The sequence below is a fragment of the Falco punctatus genome, assembly GCF_963210335.1.
Source record: "Falco punctatus genome assembly, chromosome: 11".
Taxonomy (NCBI): Eukaryota; Metazoa; Chordata; class Aves; order Falconiformes; family Falconidae; genus Falco; species Falco punctatus.
In genome coordinates this window covers 35726817-35748234 of record NC_137591.1, presented here as the reverse complement: position 1 = coordinate 35748234, position 21418 = coordinate 35726817, and the positions used below count along the sequence as shown (strand labels likewise).

The following is a 21418-nucleotide window of genomic DNA, read 5'->3' as shown; positions in this document are numbered from 1 at the left end:
TTTTCTAAAACAGTGTTCTTCAGATCGCCATGTACAATGTGATTTGTAAAGCAGCTTGGCTCCCCACTAGTTAGGAAGGAAAAGTTTTATTAAGAAATCGGTGGGTTTTTTCTAAAAATGAATGCTACTTGTCCGTAATTTTAACTGTTCGACATGTGGGGAATTTTTCTTGCTTTACAGTTTATCTGGTTTCTGCTGTTTTGCTTAAAACAGGATTGGTTTTAGTTTCTCCTGATTTTCCACTTTTTGAATTTAGTAGTGAAGATACTTGTACTTTTCTCTTTTTGTCATTCAGGTTTTTTGTAGCAGTTGTGCAGTTGGTTTCACTTTCCACAACTTAGACGTTCCTGCCCAGATCTGGTAACTGGTCTTGCTTTTAGTAGCTTTTAAGGTTAACATGGTAATGAAATTGTTTATATTTAAGGAGTAAGTATTGATCTCATGACTTTTTCAAAGATTAACCTGTTATTGCTATTACTATTCCTGTGAATGAAAGAATAGAAATATACTAGGTGAAAAAAATCTTAACTTTTGTTTAGCCATTTAATAGTAAGTCAGCTATACAAATGATGGTATGTAAAAAAGTGAAGTATTATTTTGTGGAAGACCACAATGTTAGGCATGTAGAATACAGGAAAAATCGAAGTGGAAAAACTGGTTAGAGATGGTCTGCAACATATGTAGTATTGAACAAATGATGAATGTCGAGTTGCCTCTTGGGATTCAAATTTGGCAGTGTTTGAAGAACATGGTTCTTGTTCATGTAATAAAACTTTTGCTTATTAGAAACCTTATACCAGTAGGAAAGACAAACTTTCATGCAGCTGAGTTATAGAGAACATAAATGATACATGATCTGCAGAGAAGCCCCTCTAAATCTTTTTTATTTCTTTTCCCCTACCATTATTCTGCTAGTATACTGTCAGTAATTTTGTTCCTTGTATGCAATACTTTGGAGTCTGTACCTTACCTAGCAATCATTGGTTTGTTAGAGGACAGGGTACACTATTGTGACCAATTGTATTTGCATGGTAATCTGTATGTATAGTGGATAAATCTATGGGCAGCGGGGGCAAAATGGAGTCTAGTTCAGTATGTGTCACGTAGACTGAAAAAAAATGCATTGACTAGCTTCTGAATAGATTTGCATTTGAATCCCAGATGTCAGAATAAATATGCAAAGCAATTTGCAACTTGGCACCTCAACAAATACTGTTGTCCTTAAATCTACATAGGTGATGTGCCGTAAATAAACTGTATCTATGTCTATAGGAAGTAAACAGAAGAAAACGTCCTCTTCTTACAAGAGTATGTGTTTATCCTGCACTGTACAGTTTATACAGGCTGTAGCCATATGTTCAGCTGTGGACTTGTAATAGAGAAGACAGTTAATACTTGGGAATTGAGGGGCACAGGTGATGCGCAAAGCAATGCTGCTGGCATTAAACTGTCATGGATCATTTTGGTTGTGTAATACAAGGTCTATGACAGCTACATCTGCTCCTTGCACAATAAAAACTTGCTGGAGTGGTAATGAGTTCTTTATGCTGACTGCCTGCTAAATCTCTGAACGACAATCACAGTATGAAATAGGAAATTTGAAATAGCAGCTATATTGCTTTGCTTAAGTTGCAATTGTATTTTGTTACCAGTGATTCTAAGGACTTTTTAAAAAAAAATTATGGAATCTTAAGATCAGTTTTCCCCTATCTCTGTAAGATGCTTGTGCAATCAGTCTGTCTTCTTTCTTTTACTTATGAGGATTTCTTTTTACAAGATGTTACAGGCCAAGAAGGAGTTAAGCAGAACATTTTATTGGAGAGATTTGCGATCGACTTGCTCTATCAGCTTAAGTGCAAATAGTCCACATCTTGTGCTGAAATTTTTTTCCCATCTGGTGTTCTTTCACATCGTATAACATGCTCCATTTCCCAAACTGAAGGTACTTGGGTAAATCCCTTGTTGGTTAGGAGAGGTCTGGTATATGTTAATTGGCATGATGAGATTGTCCCTAATAAGCAGAAGGAGCAATGTTTGAATTTACGTTCAGAACTTGGTAACAAAGCTCTTGCTGATTCTGTGGTAATATGATTTCCACTTACACTAAGAATAAAAGGGTCACAAGTTACAGGTTTGTTGTGAACTGTCATTGAAGTCTATTGTGGCATTTAAGCACTTTAAAACTGCGTATCTCATCTGCAGTTGTGGTATGCTTGGAAAGAAGGCAGCATGGTATTTGTCTTCAGTCTGTGAATGACAATATGTTTTAACTTGGAACTTGTTCTGATAAAAAATAAAAATGCAGGAATGGTAATACCATGATGTATCAAATATGTGAAAAATTACAAGCTATTCTGACTTTGCTCTTTTTTTTAAGGCAAAGAGAGGATGTTATTTTTGTGTCTTCTACCTGAAATCTTAATCGTGCTGCATTTAGAGTTAGCTTTCAGTTGCCTGATTAGTTTTATTTTGGAGATACTGGATTCTGCTGGCACTTAATTTTCTTTTCCTTTCTTATTTTGTCATAGTGTAGGATTGCCTTACTTCAGGATTTAAATAGATCGCTTACATAAACTATCTGCAGGAATATCCTTATAATAAAAATGCTTGTGGTTACTTGTGTTAGCTACACCCAGTTCTTCAACTTGCACACTGGACAGTAATTACGTACATTTAAGTAGCAAGCTGATTTCCAGCTAAATACTGATTCTCTTAGAAAACGGATGCTCTGTTCTGGAAAGATACTCTTTGATAGAGGTACTGAGAGGTCCACCTTTGCATCATTGAACACTGATAACAATCTAATATGTGCATTTGTTGCTGCTGCTTTGTGTTACTCAGTGGAGTCATGTGTGCTAGCTGTTAGTTTGGTTTTGCCTACAATACGTTTTAAGACTGCAAGTCACTGTATGGCCTGCATCATTGCCAGATGCCTTGAATACTTCTGTTTGCAAACGTATACTATACCTTTACTATGCCTAACAGGGCACCTTTGCATTTACTACAGTTAATAGAGTTGGCCTGAAACTATGACAGTACTCTGAATGTACTAGCAATGAGGATGTATTTTATTTTTTTTTGGTCACTTAGGTATTGCATCATTCTCCTGTGTTGCTGGCATCTCTTTCTGTTCTTAATTGTTTCACTTTAAATAATGTCTTTACTTTTCAATCCGATTGCTGGGTGAAAGTAGGTTGTTTAGTGGGAGTAGAGATGCCAGATTCTGGCCAGAAATTTGAATGTTCCTTACCTGAAAGTTTTAAGTTTTTCTTTAGTTCTTGGTATGATACATGTTTCTCTTGTTGCATAGTGTATATGCAATTTTTACCTACTGCTTTAGTGTTTTGTATAAAAGGAAAAGAAAATAACCCAGTAAGAATGCTGGTGAGCTGCTTCTGTGGTTCTTTCTGACTCAGAGGCAGGAGATGCTTCTGGATTCAGTTATCATGGTTGGTTGGAGTAGTTTTTTTTTATAATCTGGCAGAAATAACTTGTGTCATTAAGACTGCTTGTGTTTTAAGGTTAGTAATTGTGGATAATATTGAAAATAACGTTAGGCAATGCTTACTTGTTAAGAGGTGTTCACACAACCTGCACAACAGAAGGGGAAAAAATGAAGAAAAAGGATATACAGAGTTTAAAATGCTTGCCATGTTGCAGACCTTTAGCATGACTTAAAGCCCCAAACACTATTAAACTACGTACTCCACACAGAAAGGAAAAAAACCTCCTCCTAATCTACAGAATAAGTGGGAAATACATACAGGTAATACTAGAAGGCATGTAGAAATGCTCCTAGACTGTTGTTTGCCTTTAACAGAACATTGTGTAAGCCAGGGCATCTAGTCTGCTATGCCAAGAAGAGGTGTGGCGAAGAATCAAGAGGAATTAGTATATGTGAAAGGGCACAGAGGAAACGAACCTTCTCTTACATGTTTTTAGAACCCACAATGCAGCAGGGTCCATTGGGTTTAGGTAACCAAAGAAATAAAGGAAACCTCAAACAAACAAATGTTTTTAGAAATAGGATGATAAATACCTCTACTGTTGCTATGTCTGTCATAATGCAAGACTGTATTAGCAATTAGATAATAAATTATGGGCTCTGCTCTGGGCCTGTGTTCTTCTAGTGTGGAATTCAAGTCCATGCTTTCGGCTGTGGATATGGTGAGATCCTCACTTCATTGTGAGCAAAATTTGTCTCAGAAATGCTGGGCACCTCTTGTTGTTTTATTATTTTTTAAAATAATTTCAAGATTTAGAAGGATCTCGTTGCTAGGACATTTTTTAATCTTGTTTAAAACATATAAGTAGAATTCCGTAAACTAGTATGATGTATAATTATGTATTTAATCTTGTAAAATAGTATGTTGTATGCAATATTTTCAATACTTTTGTTTCATGTAGTTATTAATATTTTCAATAAAATTCTTTCACAGTCCTACTTTGGGCTACTTTGGGTTGTTCTGTGCATTCGTGTACTCATTTGTCAGCAAGAGGTTTCTCCTCCGTCAGCAAGAGGTTTCTCCTCCTGTAGTCACATTGACTGAATTGAAGTAAATTAAAATACTTGGACAAAAATTCTTTTCTTCCATTTGGCTAAATACAGTGCTAGAAACAAATTGGGGAGAGAAGTGTAGAATAGAATCAGTTGTATCACTCAGGAGTTTGTGACAGATGATAGTATTTGTGTAATTTTTCACTTATCAGTTATTTTAATTTTTGGATGGAGGAGTGTCATGAGTGCTATAGCTCCTATCATTAGTATTTTTCTACTCTTTATAACCTCTGTGCTTCTGTTGCCTGTCTTGAAAAGATTGCTGCTTATACTGAAGTAGTGAAGTCTTGGGCATTAGCTGGCTAAGAGAGATGAAATAATTTCATAGATAATGGAGTCAAGTTACTGTATCTCAGTACAGTGGTTCTGTTCTTTTGATTCATAAAAGGTATTTAGCTAGGCACTGACCGCTTCTGGTAATAAAATGTTTGTCTGGCCTTATGCTGTCAGTTACAGTTTTTTGACTCTCTTTCCAGCACAGAGCTGATGGTTTCATATATAAAGGATAGCTCTGTCCACATGATTTTGGGGAAAGGAGAGGCAACTTTATATTCCTCCTTCTGTTAGTATGCTCTAAGTGAAATTTATGTTTGAGAAGCACTGTGTTAGTAGGATTCCAAATTTGTTGAAAGAACATCACATGTGGCCCAAAGCTGATACAATACCCCCACCACCCTTTCCACCCATTTTAGGATTGTCTACGACACTCAGTCATGTGGGTTAGTTTCATATGAGCCCATATTTGTAAGTCAGAATGGTAAATATAACTGGGGTGGAGGAGGAAGCATCTGAATCAAGAACATTAGATGGTGGTATTAATTTATTTGCAGCTTGTCTGATAGCATAGGATGTGTTAGGCTGGGTCTTCCCTGTGTTTCACAGTGATTAGAAGCTCTGCAGAATCTGCTTTATCAGACTCACACCTAGGAGGAGTGTCTGAGGTAGTTGTTTACGAACCTCAGCTTTCCTGTTTTGTTCTTCTGATGCAACCTGTTGATGTTTGGTGTGAACTGCACTTGAGCTGTATGCTGGGATGTATGCTTGCATGCTGCTTGTATTGTGTAGTGCAAAGCCAGTCCTTTAAAAGAAGCCCTGTGGTTTATTCTGGGGGTGTATCTGCTCCATATATAAATCCATGAGGAGAAAAAGGCAGTATTTCAGAGCAGGTATTGTTCCTGCATCATCATTGACCCTGAATAAAACCTCACCTTCACTTCATCAGTGAAGGTGGTTTCTATGTGCTGTCAGTTCATCAGCTGTTGAACTTGTGTCAAAAGTGGTGGAGAGAAGAGTTTAATTTTAAACTTCCAAGAGTAACCACACTGGGCTTAGTACAGTGTTTCCTGTATCTGTATGATCCAATGTCGTGACCAGTCACTTCTGTTGTGCTATGCTCGTTGTTTGGAAAAAAATTCCTTTTTCCCAATGTGGCACACAGTTATTTTAAGGCTTGTTCACAGGGGAATATGTATTAGTACAGAAATGCTTATGATGCTGCTGTTTACTATGTAAATACAATATTAAACTTGGTATAGAAGTTTAAGGGTTTTTGTGGCTTATTTTAGGCTTATTTGTTAGTTCAGGTGAATTTTAAAAATGTCCTTGGGCAGCATTTGAAGGTGAAAATTATGGTTTGTCTAGTTCTGAATGCTCCTTGTTTTACTGTTTGTGTTTACATGCTGCAGTTGTAGATTTTGCTGGTCTGGAGTCAAGCTAATTTCTGTGTTTAGTAATAGAATTGTCAATGTATTTTTTGTTGTTGTTGTTTAGTCTGTCTCTTTCTCCATAGGGTATGCAAAGCTCTGTTTTGCTTTTAGATAATCCAGTGCAAGCATCTTTTCTTTTTTCTTTTTCACCCCGTGGTTTAGCCTCTTCCTGAAGGAAATTCACACTTAGTTCACTATTGGGATATTTGCCTTTAATCTTGAAACAGAAAATCTCTGTAGCTAGTTTTTCTAAGGAAATAAAATTTGTGCAATTGGTCTGTCTGTGCTTTCTTTTAGTAGCTTTTGAATCTTTGTCAGTGATGACTTCATTTGGCAGGCGCTCATTTCCTGTAGTTTTGTGAAAAATAGCAGATGGGTAGAGACAGCATTACTTGATAGTCTCCTTTAGGGAAAGGCAGAAGGAATCAAACTGTTAGATGCTCAGTCTGTCAGCCTCCAAGTGACTGGTTGGCATATGTCAGCCATGTGACTGTAGATAAGCAAAGCAATACTTTTGATCATCAGACAAACTCCAAAAAGGAAGGTATGGATCGAGGGAAGGAGCCAATGAAGCTGCAGAAATGTACTGTTTTAAGGAGCTGAAGGAGAAAAAAAACATCTCCCTCTCCAAGTATGTTGTGATCATTGGTTCTATATACTGCTAATAAGGAGTATCAGTTTTCTGTTGTTGCTAATTGATTTTCACTTGTGTGGAAATACAGTATTCTATCAGAAGTTAAAATGGAGGGATCTGTTGCAGAAGTTCAGTGTAACTAAGAACTGAAAACTGATAGAAGTTGATTGTCTACCATTGTGATAAAATTTGTAGTATGTAATAATATCTTTTGTGAAATGGAAAATGCCTTAAACATGAAATGCTTGTCTGGAAGTTGTAATAAGTAGGACGAGTAGTTTGCATAACAGGCTTTTGAGAAAGAAATTGCAGCTATTGTTTTATTGTTGTCAGGGTCTTGAAATAAACTGATCAGAACTGAAGATAGGGGAGTCTTTGTTTCTTCTTTAATTTTTCTTGAGAGAGAGAGAGAGAGCCTCATTCAAGTATTACCATGTATATCACTGATCCAGTTCAGTGATGTTAATAGAAGGTTGAGATGCGCTTTGAATATCAGCTTTTAGGCCTTGGTTCCCTTTTTGAGAACACTAAACATAAGTTTATGAAAAATACTGAATAAGTGCAAGTGTGGTGGTGTTTCACTTCTTAAAGCATTGTTGTGTGGGTTTCCTTTCAGTATGCAACATTCATATTTTACCGTGATTTTTTTATTTCATTGTAAAATTTGTCGAAATTAACATAATAGATTTTATGCAATTTTAGAGGATCAAGTTAAAAGCAGTTTCATAGACTTTAGTAAGGAATTCAGCCTTAACCTCATGCCATGCAACCCCCAAGCCTCTGTATCTATGTAGCTTCTATGTAAATCTGTGATTTAATAGAAAAGAATGAAAAGTGACTTGACAGCGGTAAGAACATTTTTTTTTTAAATAAAACTTTGAACTGAAGCAAAACTGGCTTTTTACTGAGGGTTCAATTAAAGATCCTTTAGCTGTTTATAGTCAGGGTGGATAAGCCCTAAGTATGGCTCATGTTTTTCTCCTAATAGAGTTGAAGTATATGTGTTGTCTGTTGTGGGGTATAAACTGGCTGCCACATTTGATTGCCTGACCTCTGCCTTGCTTTATTTGATTTGGCGTGGGTGGGGAGGGGTAGTGGTTTTGGTATTGTACGACTGTGTAACACCGGTTTAGTTTTCCGCTTCTGAAGGAGGCTGCATTTTTTTTCTGTATGCTTTTTCTCCGTACTTTGAAATTACAAGAGAGCTAGGACTTCCTACATTTGATAACTGGAATAGTAAAATTGTGCATTTTAAAGTTGCGTATACAACTTCAGTTTTCTATTTTTGCTTTCCTGAAAGGCAGCTCTTTAACATGGATATGGATTTTGCATTGTTTAGAGGTCTGAGGAGAAAAAATTTAAGGCAGCTGCTTTCCATCAATACAGATTTTTTTCCTAGTAAGCACCAAGTCCTTTTTTCATGTGAAAAAAGTTTTGATTACGTGAAGTTTTAATTAAAAATGCAAGTTTAGGAGAAAGCCCATTTCACTGTTAGATATGCTGATAGAGTAGAACTTGTGATTTCTGTTAATTCATTAGGCTTTTCTGCTGAAGGGTTGTGTCCTTGCATCAGTTGTGTTGATCGCCAGCTTAGGAAAGCCTTGGTTACACAGGGATACTCTGAATAGTTAAGTTGCATCAGGTAAAAGAGCAAGGCCTAGTTTGCTGTAGTGTGGTCCTCCCAAGGCTGGTTTCCGCCTGAGAGATGCTGACTGTGGAAGCGTTCCTTGCTTTCCACCTCCTGAATTCTGAATTCACCACTCTGATATGCTTTAAGTTTGCTTACTGATTACGTGGTGGTGTGGCCGAAGGCATAACCTGGCATCCTAATGAGGTATGGGTGAAGGAAGCAAAGTACGAAGACCAGACCCAGTAATTTTTGTTGGATCTGTGATCATGATGTGTTGGCCAACTCAGGTGTGTCTGTATCACCCTCCCAAGACCAGGAATGTGCTGTGTGGCCCGTCAGGAGAGAAGAAAGCAGGAACAGTGATTCCAGCTGCTTGGAGATGGTGTTATCAGTCAGAGGATGAGGTTAAGTATGAGGACAGAAGTGTAGCTCGCATAAAATGAAGTTAGAAACATCTGATATGAAATGTACTGCTGAAAATAACAGACATTTAAACAAATGCGGTTGTTCTGATGTACTTTTAAGTACAACTTTTTTATTACATTTGGCTTTTTATTTTAAAAAAAGCTTCTTAAACCAAATTACTCAGTTAATAACAATTACAGTGTAAATATGCAAACAAATTACCAGTCGTCATTTCTTGATCCATGGTAGCTGTTGAAGTGCACGCTTTTTAGTTTGTGGCATGTAGTAATTTGCAGGAGTGTATCCATCTGTGGAAAAGAACTTCAAATTCCCTTGCATTTGCTGAGCAGATGGAATGCTCATGGATGATTGCTGTGGACTGGGTGGCTTACAGCTATCTGCTGGCACCAGTTACCTGACTGGAGGCTCAGACAAACTTCCGGAGAGTAAATACCTGTAACGCAATCTGTGCAGTGTGTGGGTTGCAGTCGTATTGTAAACTGTATGTGTCACACTTTGTAATGGCCAAAATATACCCACACCCACTTGCTGATGCCAAATAATTCTAATGATGAGCATGGAAGGACAGAGTAGTTGTTTGACTCGAAGAATGTGGATGGTCTGTTTGAGGGGTGCTGTCAAGGTAAGAGTATGATGGGAAGCTGGTACTTGATGAAACTAATGAGAGGAAAAGGCATGGTCTACCTTGGCAATTAAAAATAGAGAGGGTTGTGTTTTCTTCTGATGACAGCTTTAAATCTGAGCTCTGTTCTTGTTTCTTGATATCTCTGCAGTCTCTTGATGAAATACGGATTTCTGAATAACACAACTATATGTTTACTTGCAAAGGCAGGTAATACTAGTATTGAGCAATAAATATGTCAGTTCCTCTACTAAGAATATGCTTAGAAGTGGGTAAACTTTTGAATACAGAGTTTCTTCTTTGTTTATCTTTTCCCTGCCAGCCTAAACATGTCTGATGTCTAAGTGCTGGCTGCTTCAATCCCTTTGAAAAAAAACCACAACACAACACAACAAAAAAACCCCAACAAAAACAAAAACCCAAGGAAAAACCAAAACCCAACCTCCCATACCTCTCCCCTTTACTTTTGGGAGTCGTGGGTGGAAAGGAGAATATAACTTAACCCTCTGCTGGCTTCTGTGCTTATAATGTTCCAAGCGGGATGATCTCCAGAATGGATGATGTCTACATGGGATTGTGCCAGCTAGTTCAGACTGCTGTCATGGTTTCAGCAAGTACTGTTTATGTGTAAAGCAGTTTGTGATCTCTTATATTATGCCTTTCCTTCTGTAGCTTTCATCCTTTAAGCTTTTTGCTTGCAACTTCTGAGGCCAAAGGGTACTAACAAGAGTAAATTACTCCAGGTTTCCAACAGGAAAGAGCGTGCTGTTTTTTGTTAAACCTTCTTTGCTTTCTCGCTTGCCTACAGGAATTGCCATATGTATGTAGAAGGCTTTGGCTCTGGCTTTAAGGTCTTGGTTGACGCTAACTGCTTGGTGGGAGTAGTGTGATGCTTTTACATCAGCTGCAAATGGTTATAAGAGTTCAAGCCAAGCATCTTGTGTTCCCTTTGCAGAAACACAGCTGAATGGAGAGCCACAGATGAACGAATTTGAATGCGTTTCTGAAGGTTTAAGACGTGTCTGACAGTGACCTCCTGACCTTACTAATAAAGGAGAGTTTTTCAACAGGAGCTTAGGATATCTTTTCTCCAACTTATTAATATAGTAACTGGAATGGTGTTCTGACAAAAATTCTCAGGAGTAAAGTACTTGCCCTACAGCAGAACAATATTGTTTTCTCTACTGATAATGCAACTCCATGGAGGAAAGTAATGCTTTGATAAGTATGCGTGAAGATTGCTCCTTTCATGTGCGATACAGGTAAGACTATTCATTTTAGTATGGATGAGTAAGTGCTGTTAATAATAGAAAATGAAACAAGTTGCAACAAATAGTTTGATATCTCTGTTACTAGTGTAACTGAAACTGCAAGCTAAATTTTTTGTTTTCCTAGATTTTTGAGCTATACAATTTCACAAAAGTAGTTATATTATTGTGCAGTGTTGGAGCTGCATGTGTTTGCAGAATAGTACATGATTGTCTGTAGTGATTTGTATTTCTGATAGAATGATACGAAGTATGATCCCTGCATGGTAATACCTGTTCCTTCTGCTTTTAGCTTTTGGGCTGCATATGCAAATTGTTGAGTTTTGTCTGCTAAAGTTCTCTGTACTTGTCTTATTATTGCTTTTATCAATGATGAATTTTTTATGTGCTGTCACCTAGAGCAGTGTTTTCCTTGCTTAAAATAAAGCAATTTGATTGACAGATAGAAACTGCTTTGATCCCTTGGACTAAAAAAGTACTGGTTTTGCAAGTCAAAAAGAGATGTGGTTTCCCTTCTGAGAGCTTTTATAATTTTTCTTCTGGAATCCCCTTTACAGACATGGGATAATGCTTTAGCATTGTGGACTCACTGTAATGAACCTGAACAACAGAAGCATTGTGTAGTGCATGCTATTTGGATGGCTGGTGTTTGGAAGTGTAAATATTGCAGCTCATTCAATAGGGAGGGGCACTGGAATGATTGTGCTAAAAACAAATAAAAAGTCTGATTCTTGTTGTGTGCTTCCCCCACATTCTACCCTGGTCATCCTTACTTTGGAGACCTTTTCCTTGCTAGCTAACAGGAACAAAGCTTTTATTTATAAGCTGGCACACACTACAGCTTAAAAATAATTCTGAAAATGTTCTGACAGTGTTAGATTGCTGTTAGATTGGTCTTCCATTTCATAGAAAGACAGTCTTAGTTCGGGTTAGCAGATGCAGTCAGAAGAAGGAGCTTTTTCATGGTCATTAAGGAGAACATTACACCAAACTGTAACTTACTCTCAGATCTCTTAATTTTGCTAAATTCTTTCTATCGTGGCTTTGACAGCAGGAACCCCTAAGTGCGTGAGCATGCTGTTTCTTCTGTGCTAAGTTTTTCGTGGAATGGATTTGACTCCCAGCATTCCTGTGAATTGTTTACCTGTGCTGATGCTCTTGGACCTCACCAGACACCTGTAGCAGATCCTTGCTGTCTCTTTAATAAAAAAAGGAGCTGTTCAGAATACTACTATAGAAGTAAATGGATGAAGAAAGTGGCACAGCCAATTGTCTGCTTTAAATTGGCAATCCAAAAATAACTTAAAAAAATTGGCAAGCACAATCAGGGCAAAGTGTTTCAGTACAGGCTTGAATGATACTGATTAACAATAGAAATATTAATGGCCTTATTAAAACTTTCTGTAATAACCGTAATCTGATGAATATTTAAAAAACAGGAAGGCATAATCCTTTTAAACTTTTTTAAATATTAAACTTTTCTGAAGCTTAGGTAAACTGCAAATTAATTCATTATATTGAACTGGAATTCTATGATGATTCAATTAAATAGCTATATTTTTATATTTCAGCTAATTTAGCTGAAAAAGATTTTACTTTTCAAAATGTTGTAGATTACAGTTTAATGCAGGAAAGAGCAGGTCATTAATTAGTGGTGGTGGTCGCGGTATTTATTGCTTTTAAAAACCCTTTACCTACAGATCTTTCTGGTATTCCAGTAGAATTGACTTTAAAAAGTAGCTGGTCGCCCACTCCTAGGGAAGGGCTTTACTATGTGTCTGTTTCTTTCTCCCCACTGTAGCTGACCAGCATCACTTTGGCAGCTATAAAGGTGCTTATGTTAGTGGAACAGAACTAATCTTTATTCTTATGTTGTTTAGTGATTGAAAATAAAATGCTGATATTAATAAATGGGAGTAATAAGTGGTCTATAGAGTAAATATTTGTAGAACTCATTTGTCTTGGCCTGCTAAATTCATACACCAGAATCTTGGAACTGCTTTCATCTGGACTGGAGCAAAAGAACCCAAAATTCAGGGTGTGGTTTCTTTGTGTGTGTTTCATTTCTAAGTTTGACATCAGTCTTGTTTGACTAAACACAGTGTTGCAGTGAAGGTGTAGTTAAGTCGTTGGGAGCGGTCAGTGTGGTATGTGTCTGCATTACATAGAGGAATAAGGACGGGCGTCAGGAATAGTATGGGATCTTTGTTGTAGGCTGCTGTGGCATTTGTAATTTTGTGCATGTGAATTAGAGGTATAATAAGGGTTGGTTTTTTGGTTGTATCTAGGTATGTTATGGATGTTGATGTGTTTCGTGGCAAATTGCATGGCAGCCCTGTTCCCCCTCAACAGCAAAAATCCTTTTAGTGGGAAATGAACAGAGTAAAACTAAATTAATTGTGTTTAGAGATTGTAGTAATGGATGAGTCTTCTTGCTGCCATCTATTGACCGACTTCTTACAAGTTTTCTGTTCTTTATTGTAAGATGAGAACAGCTAAAGGAAGGGAGCCTCCAAAATGGGAGAAAAAACCAGGGAGGCAGGGGTGTGAAGGCATTATGCTTAGGGTTTGTATTTTTATAAATGTAAGGGTTCAAAAGAGAATGTGAGGAATTTCGGAGATGAACAAGGCAGGGGGGAAGAGGGGGGAAAACAAAAGGAAAAAGGAAAGGGAGCTAGGCAAGTTGAAAAGCTTAGAGAGGGACAGATAAGGATGAGGTAGTTTTACAAATGAGAAATTATTCAGGAGAGGACAGACAGGTCCAGGCAACTGTAAAAGAAAAACAAAATGAAGCCCAGTATATGTATTTCCTCAGTCATATTGGGAAGAACATTATCCTGTTTAGCAGGAACAGAATTTCATTACACAGATGAATGGGCCTTGTTCTCTTCTCTCTGTGGATTCAATATATCTTTTGTTTAGCCATTGGGTGTTGAATAAATAAGTAATTCAATTCAGCCCTGGGAACAGAGAAAGTAATTTCATATTCTCCTTGTAACTATTTAATGGCTTCCTAAAACATTGATAACCTAGCCCTGTATAGTCTGCTGACATGCTATTTAACCATTAGTAGTGACAATTAAAACATTCCTAAGAGGTGATGGGTTTTTTGACTGGAGAGCACCTGTGTAAAAAAAAAAGGTGTTGACTGGAAAAACAAACTCCTTCTGAGTCCAGTTTTGGTACTTGCTGGATAAGCGTAGCAAACTTAAAGTAACTGTATGGTTTCATAGCTCTTATGTAGCATGAATAAAATATTAATATTGGGTATAGGCAACTGTGGAAATAAATATTTTCTTTTCTCTGTTCTTTTTTTGTTTTATTTTATAGATTATTTAGACTTCAAAATTGTAGGAGGTCAGTAAGAACGGATCCAAATGGAATTATAGTTTTAATTTGCTGTACAGATTCTAGCAAACTATTAACACAACCTTTCTAGAATTGCACTCAAGAGTAGTGTTAAATTTTGGTGTTTTTCTTTTAACTCAAACAATTTACTAATGTTCATTTACTTCCTGTAATTCTGGTTGAATGGGAACACTCTGATTTGACAGCTGACTTTCATCAGCCTGGGTATAAGCCTTAGCTTTGCAGTTATTTATGTCCTGTATGAACATGAAATCTTTCATTTTCTTAAGTTATGTTAAGTCTAGGTTTGTGAAGTCAAAAGGTTACATATCAAGTTCCTTGAAGAAATGGTAGTGCTGCCTTGGCCTTTGGCAGTCTGGCATAGTCTGAAATTAATTGAATGCAGTATATCAGGAAAATTACCAGTCCATAGCATTCTCTGATATTGTCCTTGTGCCTTTTCTTCATTGATCAGGTGGCTGATGCATCACAGTTGCAAATCAAAGCATGATATTTTTTAATGGGATAAATTAACTTATAGAACTGGCATCCAGTATAGCATTTTGACTATCATATCACGTATATATTTTGCTGAAAGCTTTACCCTTCTTACCTAAAAATATAATGAAATTGATGTGATTGTGTAATGGCCTAAATCTTTGCATTAGGAGCACCATATTTTCTAGCTGTCACTTTAATTGGACGTGTCAGTTAACATGAGGTGCCCGGAGAGAACCTCTCTGGATAGGATTAAGATTACCCAATGAAGTGTTTTAAGTCTTAAACCTTCAGTTGCTGATGGTGTAATCATTTCTGCCTTGTACTTAACTGTACTTAATCATTTCTGCCTTTTCCTGTCTTACATTCAACACATGCACAATGTAATAAAAACCAGGTTGTGTATTTTAGCAAGTAGGAATGCATTAACTTCTCTGAGAAGAGTTTCCAAACCTAAAAATACTGCATGTGTTATGGATATCCAACCTGAGAAGTTGGGCCTGGGAAGAACTTCATGCCTGAGTTATCATTTGCTGTCTGCATCTTTACCAACTACCAAGCATACAGTATTTTTAATTGCAAAAGTTAAAGATGTCTGTCATCTCGTTGTGCGTAAGTTGTGGAATGTCGAAGACCAGCAGGTATGGTGCTATTTTGTGTCGGTAGCTTGTTTTACTTATGATCCAAATTCTCCTAGTTCTCTTGAAAGTCATTGGATTTTTCAAAAATATTTCTTTCCTGCCAGATTAGAATGTTGTATAATGTATTTTTTTTCCAATTTAGAAAAATAAAGAAACTTAAACATTGCAGGTATGTTAAATGCTTCATCACTATATCTTGTCAAAACCAGCTGTCTTCTGGTGTTGCCATTAAGATAACTCTGAGAAAACCCAGTATTTGTTGCTATTACTGATTTGTGCATATGAAGGGAAATGGTTTTAGGAATAGAATTCTAAATGGTTCATTCTTACAACCAGGTACGTATCAAATGATGACATAATGAGGATATCTTTAACCACACCAAATGTTCTGGTTTGGAGTGCAAACTCTTAAACTTACTGTGTAATCCATCTTGAAGAACAATTCAAAACAATATACAAATTTACAAAGTTGATGTCCATGTTCTGGCAATATTAACGTGTGCTTTTTAAATGCTTACAGAATGTCTCTTACTGAGTTGTTGTTGTGAAAAAATCTTTTAAAAGTAGAATGCTGACATTTTTGTGAGCTTTTAAAAATGCATGTACCTTGAAAAAGCTAGAGAACCATATTGCTTCAAGATCAAGACCTGAAGTTTTCTTTCTTCTCATCTTCCTCTCCCCCACCCCCTTTGCATCTCAGAACTGGAAAGTAGGAAACGTTTGTATATAATCATTAATACTTATTAATGTTACCTGAATTTACAGTAGCAAAAATATATGTGAATGGTTTTTGGCAACTGCAGTTCTCTAACAGCTTCTTTGTTCGTTGTTGAAAATGTAATCTTTTACAAATTCTGCTGTAAATTCATTCATGAGTATCTTTTTTTACCATTTGCAGTATTTTGTACCTGTATAATTACACAATTGCTCATAATAACAAAAAATATTTCAGTGGGATTGGCAACGATGGCATCTCAGTTAAATAACTTGAATTGACACATTTTTGTCATTAATTTAATCTAGATCTTTTTTTCTTTATAAAGTCTGAGAATTTTCATAGCAGTGCCACTATATAGGAGTGATGAAGTGCCCAGGAGTATTGAATTACATAGGAAACAACTTTGAGAAAAATAGTCATGGTCTTTGCTACACAGGAATATTTGATTATTACCCCCCCTCCTCCCCCGACATTTTGCAGGTAACTGTGGTATCAGCCTAAAAATTTAAAATACTTATGTTTGTCAGGATCAATATTTGTCAATAATAGCTTGATTTCTAGGTCACTTTTCTGACATTATCTGGATGGTGAAAACTCCGCTTTTTTAAATCCTACAGGTGCTATACATGGAGAAAGCAGTGTTTGGATTTCCTCAGTCAGAATTAAAAACAAAGAAAGGAAACAAAAAAGTTGAAGCTATTTGTCCTAACGTTATGTTTGCCCATCACTGTTGAAGCTGCAATTTCCACTAATTTCAACATTAGTTTCTGTAATACTGTAGCACAAAGCTCATTGCTTCTACTGTGGTGCTGATTCCCTGCCCTGAACAAATAGAGACCCTCTGAGTAAAATAACCTTCTTAGCACTCAGGTTATTGGAGAAAGGTACTGCATTTAGTGACTGTTTTTCTTTTTTGCTTATATTGTGCAGGATGGAGGCTTCTTGCCTAGAGCTGGCTTTGGAAGGTGAGCGCCTGTGTAAAGCAGGAGATTGCCGAGCTGGTGTATCTTTCTTTGAAGCAGCCGTTCAGGTTGGAACTGAAGATTTAAAAACACTCAGTGCTATTTACAGCCAGTTAGGCAATGCCTATTTCTACTTGCATGAATATGCAAAGGCCTTGGAATACCATCACCATGATTTAACTCTTGCAAGGTAATCTTGTGTCTTTCGTTAACCATGTTTTCCATGTAATCCCGTTCTTGTAGAGACGAGCAGCTGACTGTTCATTTTACTGCTAAACCCTGCTATTAATACTGGATAATGAGCGCATGTGGTGATGGCAGAGGGCTGGGGGTCTGGCAGGTAACTTGATTGCACTTTAACCTGGGAGCTGATACTCAGTCTAGCACCATAATCCTGGTACTGGTTTGTGGATAATTAAGTGGCTTCTTTAAGTCCACCCTTTCTTTATCTATCTTTACCCTTTCCTGTTTCTAACACTCAGTCTTTCTGGTTCTTCAGAATGTTAAGCTGGCTCTCGTTTACTAGACAGAACTCATTCATATTTCTCTGTGTAAAACTCACACTGTGAAATCTAAAAACCCTATGCAGTTCATATGCTATTTATGCATCTGACTTTTAATGATTTGTTATAGATCCAGTGAAAGACACAGGCACCTAATGTACTTAACCTCAGTTTAGGCACAAATCTGTTCCTCCCCCTGCCTTAACCTGCTCAAGTGCTGTAACCTTGTGGAAACTTATTTTGTTGTGTTATTTCCAAGTGTCACAGTCCAAGTGGTTCAGTGGCAGTCTTTTGCCTTCATGTCATTTAGAATCCAGAAATGTAGTATGACCTCTGAGCTTTCTGGGAGACCAGTATGTCTTGTAAATAATATAAGATTATGAGACTCAAAATGCAGAAACAGTTAAACCTCTTTTTCAAATGCTGGGACTGTCTTTCTACGTCATCATTAAGAATTTTCTCTTTATTCTGTTCCTAAAAGGAGTGAATTTCACAAACAGCACCAACAAAATTGAATGTCTGTAACCACAGATTGAACAATGTTTATGTGAGCGCATTTTAGGTGTAAAATGAACTGAATACATGCACATTGACATGGTTGTAATCCCTTCTCATAAATTCTTCTAATTGTCTACTGTATGGTGATCATCTGCTTGGTTTCAAATGATACACAATTTACTGGATGCTTTATTTCTGCAATTTTAGGACAATCGGAGATCTACTGGGAGAAGCTAAAGCTAGTGGGAACCTAGGCAACACCTTAAAGGTACTTGGGAATTTTGAAGAAGCTATTGTTTGTTGTCAAAGACATCTGGATATTTCTAGAGAGCTTAATGATAAGGTAAGAATGGCTTGGGAATGTGCAAGTAAACTGCTAACACATAGTACTGAATCCTGTTGTATTGGTAATGAGTGTGCCACCTTTCAGAGGGAAGTTAATTCTGAATATTCAGTTATTTCCTCTAGACAGTAAGAAGCTGTTTGTTGTAAGATTTTACAGTTTTAAGTTCTAAGTTGTTTGCACCTGCAGGACTGTAGATCCAGATTAATTTTGTCCTCTTTTGTGTCTTGTTGTGTTTTGTTTTGTTTTAAATAAATTTAATTTTTAATGATAACTGGCCTGAAGAATTAATATGCATCTCACACTTCATGAGGAAGTAGTATGCAAAACAATTTGATTGAGGGATATGACTGGTGGGAGTAAGGTGGGTGGATAACATGTTTAGAATGGACAAAGCACGTGTTGACCAGTAGTTAACTTTTTTCTCCACCTGTGGATTGTACTAATAGTTGGTGTGACACAAGACTTTGAAGCGTAAAATTTTAATGCCTTATTTTACTTTTGGTTTAGGTTGGAGAAGCAAGAGCACTGTATAATCTGGGAAACGTATATCACTCTAAAGGGAAAAATGTAGCTAGTGCTGGGACTCACGATCCAGGGGAGCTTCCAGATGATGTGAAAAATGCTTTACAAAAAGCTGCAAATTATTATGAGTAAGTAGTAGCTGTAAATGTCATGAACTCATCTGTGGCACGTTCCTGTTCAGTGGTACCTGTGAGGTTTTTCCCTTTTAAGCAGGAGAGTGTGCTATTCTTCTGTTGTGCTGTCATTTTTAGTGTACCTCTTACTACTTGGTAAGTCCTTCCCTTATGTTAGAATCCAGTAGTTCTCTTGAAACCAGACAGAGGCAGCAATGTGACCATGGTATACTTGTATATAATGTTAGCTTTATAACCAGAAGTGAGCACACCAGCTTGAGTAAGAATGCACTTGTCTGGCATCTCACAGGAAATGTTTTCTACTCAGTGGAAGGTTTATGGTTGCATAAAGGCCATTAAAATAGGCCAAAGCAGAATACCTGTACCTCTTCCTTCATATAAATGGAATGATTTTAAAAAATTATTACTTAAATGACCGAGGAAAAAAAAAACCCAACTCTTAAAAGTCACTATTCTTCCCCTTCTCACTTCCCCCAAAACAGGGAAAACCTGACAATAGTAACAGAGCTGGGTGATAGAGCAGCACAAGGTCGTGCCTTTGGAAATCTGGGAAACACACACTATCTTCTGGGCAACTTCAGGAGTGCAGTTTTAGCCCATGAACAGGTACAACAATGTGCTAGTAAGGAATTGTGTTCTAGCAAAGTATCACTGGTTGCTCTGATCTTAAGTACGTGTATTGTGTTGGATCTTGTTGCAAGCCTTTTAATGCATTTTAAACTAATGGCACAGCTTTGAGTTTGACTGTTCTTTTCAAGCATTGTTGGCCTAAAGAACAGATAGAGATGCATGGTGGAAAAACTGTAAGTCTGCATTTCTGTATGCAAATGTGTGTCACAAAGTACAAAATTGACTAATGCAATTATTTCACATTTTTAAGCGTCTGCTAATTGCAAAAGAATTTGGTGATAGATCGGCAGAAAGAAGAGCATACAGCAATCTTGGAAATGCGCACATATTCCTGGGTGAATTTGAAACTGCTTCTGAATACTACAAGTTAGTTGACTGCTTATAAGTGTAATTTATACCTCTTCTTGTGCAGTTTACTTCTGTTGTGCCTGGTACTTTAGCTCGCTGTAGAATAGCCATCTCTTCAACATATACTTAGAGCTGCATTTGTTTAACAAAAAAACCATTTTTCCCTAGTTGTTTAATTATTCTTGTTCTTTTAAGGGAGGGGCAGCATTTGTCATCTTTATTTTTTTAACCTTTTTTGTTTCTTCAAATAGATTCTTCTCAGCACTGTAGGCATCTTTCTGTTGATAGGCATTTATTCCCCTTTATTCTCGCACCAAACATTACTGTCTTAGCCCTTAGCAAGTTGTGGAATAATCTGAGTGACTAATACTCCTGAGATGCATAGCTGTCTTGGGCATACTCACTAGCTAAGAGAGGTGGTGTATGTCAACACAATTGTACATCTTTAGCCTGCATTTTCAGTCAAGACTTTTTTTCTTGATGTCTGCACCACTAAGCAGTTGCTGCTGTAACTTGAGAAAATACAAGCTCGGCAATGATACAGTGTAGGTGTTAACAGCATCTTATGTGGATTTCAGAGCTTACCTGTTCTTTTTGGAAGGGAAAAAAAGCCTCAATACTCAGCAGACTCCTCTTGGCACTCGCGTTCGTCTTGCCCAGCGGGAGCAGGCGGACTCAGCAGTTACAGGGCTGGCTTGCTCATGTTGATGGACTATATACGGCATTTATTGTAATGCTGGTACTAAACTGTTTCAAGTGCATACTGTCGGGAAAACCGCTATAAATTATTGATGAAGTAATAAATTAAAATTAGAAGATGCTGTTTGAGGGATCAGTCTCTGATCTCTTAAGAACATAAATGGAAATAGCATGCAGTGGAGGGGAGTGGAAGGCACACACTCACAATATTTCAAGAGTTTACAAGACAGTGATTTATTAGCAGCTAATGTGCCAGCCCAGTGTCCTAATTTGGTTTATTTGTATAATTGATTTTTAGTTGTGTGAGTATACTTTCATAAACTTATATTTGCAGTGATTTTTGAGATGACTAACCCTTTCTTTCAGGCGGACATTACAGCTGGCTCGACAGCTTAAAGACAGAGCTGTGGAAGCACAGGCCTGCTACAGCCTTGGGAACACATACACTTTGCTTCAGGACTATGAAAAAGCAATTGATTATCATTTGAAACACCTTGTGATTGCTCAGGAGTTAAACGATAAGTAAGCCCTAAGAGATTAATGTATGTATGACAGAAGCCAAATCCTGTTACTTCTAACTCTGCTGTTACTGTTCTGTACATGATATCTGAATTAATGAATTCCTACAATGCTGGGCTCCAGTTTTCATGTGAGAAAAAGAAAAATTACTAATGAAGGCATTGCAGCTAATGAGTCTGATATGAAAGATGAATTGATGAATGTCTGC

General features: G+C 37.2%; 1 protein-coding gene across 5 annotated transcripts in view; it reads left to right on the top strand.

Annotated features, from left to right (window-relative positions):
- GPSM2 (G protein signaling modulator 2) overlaps window positions 1–21418 on the top strand; it is a 30960-nt gene that overhangs the window by 1950 nt on the left and 7592 nt on the right. For 2 of the 5 annotated variants that reach the window (XM_080406798.1, XM_080406801.1), the window contains 7 exons: window positions 10532–10838; window positions 16980–17201; window positions 18220–18355; window positions 18866–19008; window positions 19497–19620; window positions 19895–20010; window positions 21058–21213. In XM_080406798.1, coding sequence (XP_080262924.1) covers window positions 10777–10838; window positions 16980–17201; window positions 18220–18355; window positions 18866–19008; window positions 19497–19620; window positions 19895–20010; window positions 21058–21213 — 959 coding nt within the window. In that variant the 5' untranslated portion in view covers window positions 10532–10776. Of the gene's footprint in view, window positions 1–10531; window positions 10839–10867; window positions 16530–16979; window positions 17202–18219; window positions 18356–18865; window positions 19009–19496; window positions 19621–19894; window positions 20011–21057; window positions 21214–21418 lie in introns of those variants that run through there. The other 3 variants (XM_080406800.1, XM_080406799.1, XM_080406802.1) reach the window with 3 other exon arrangements.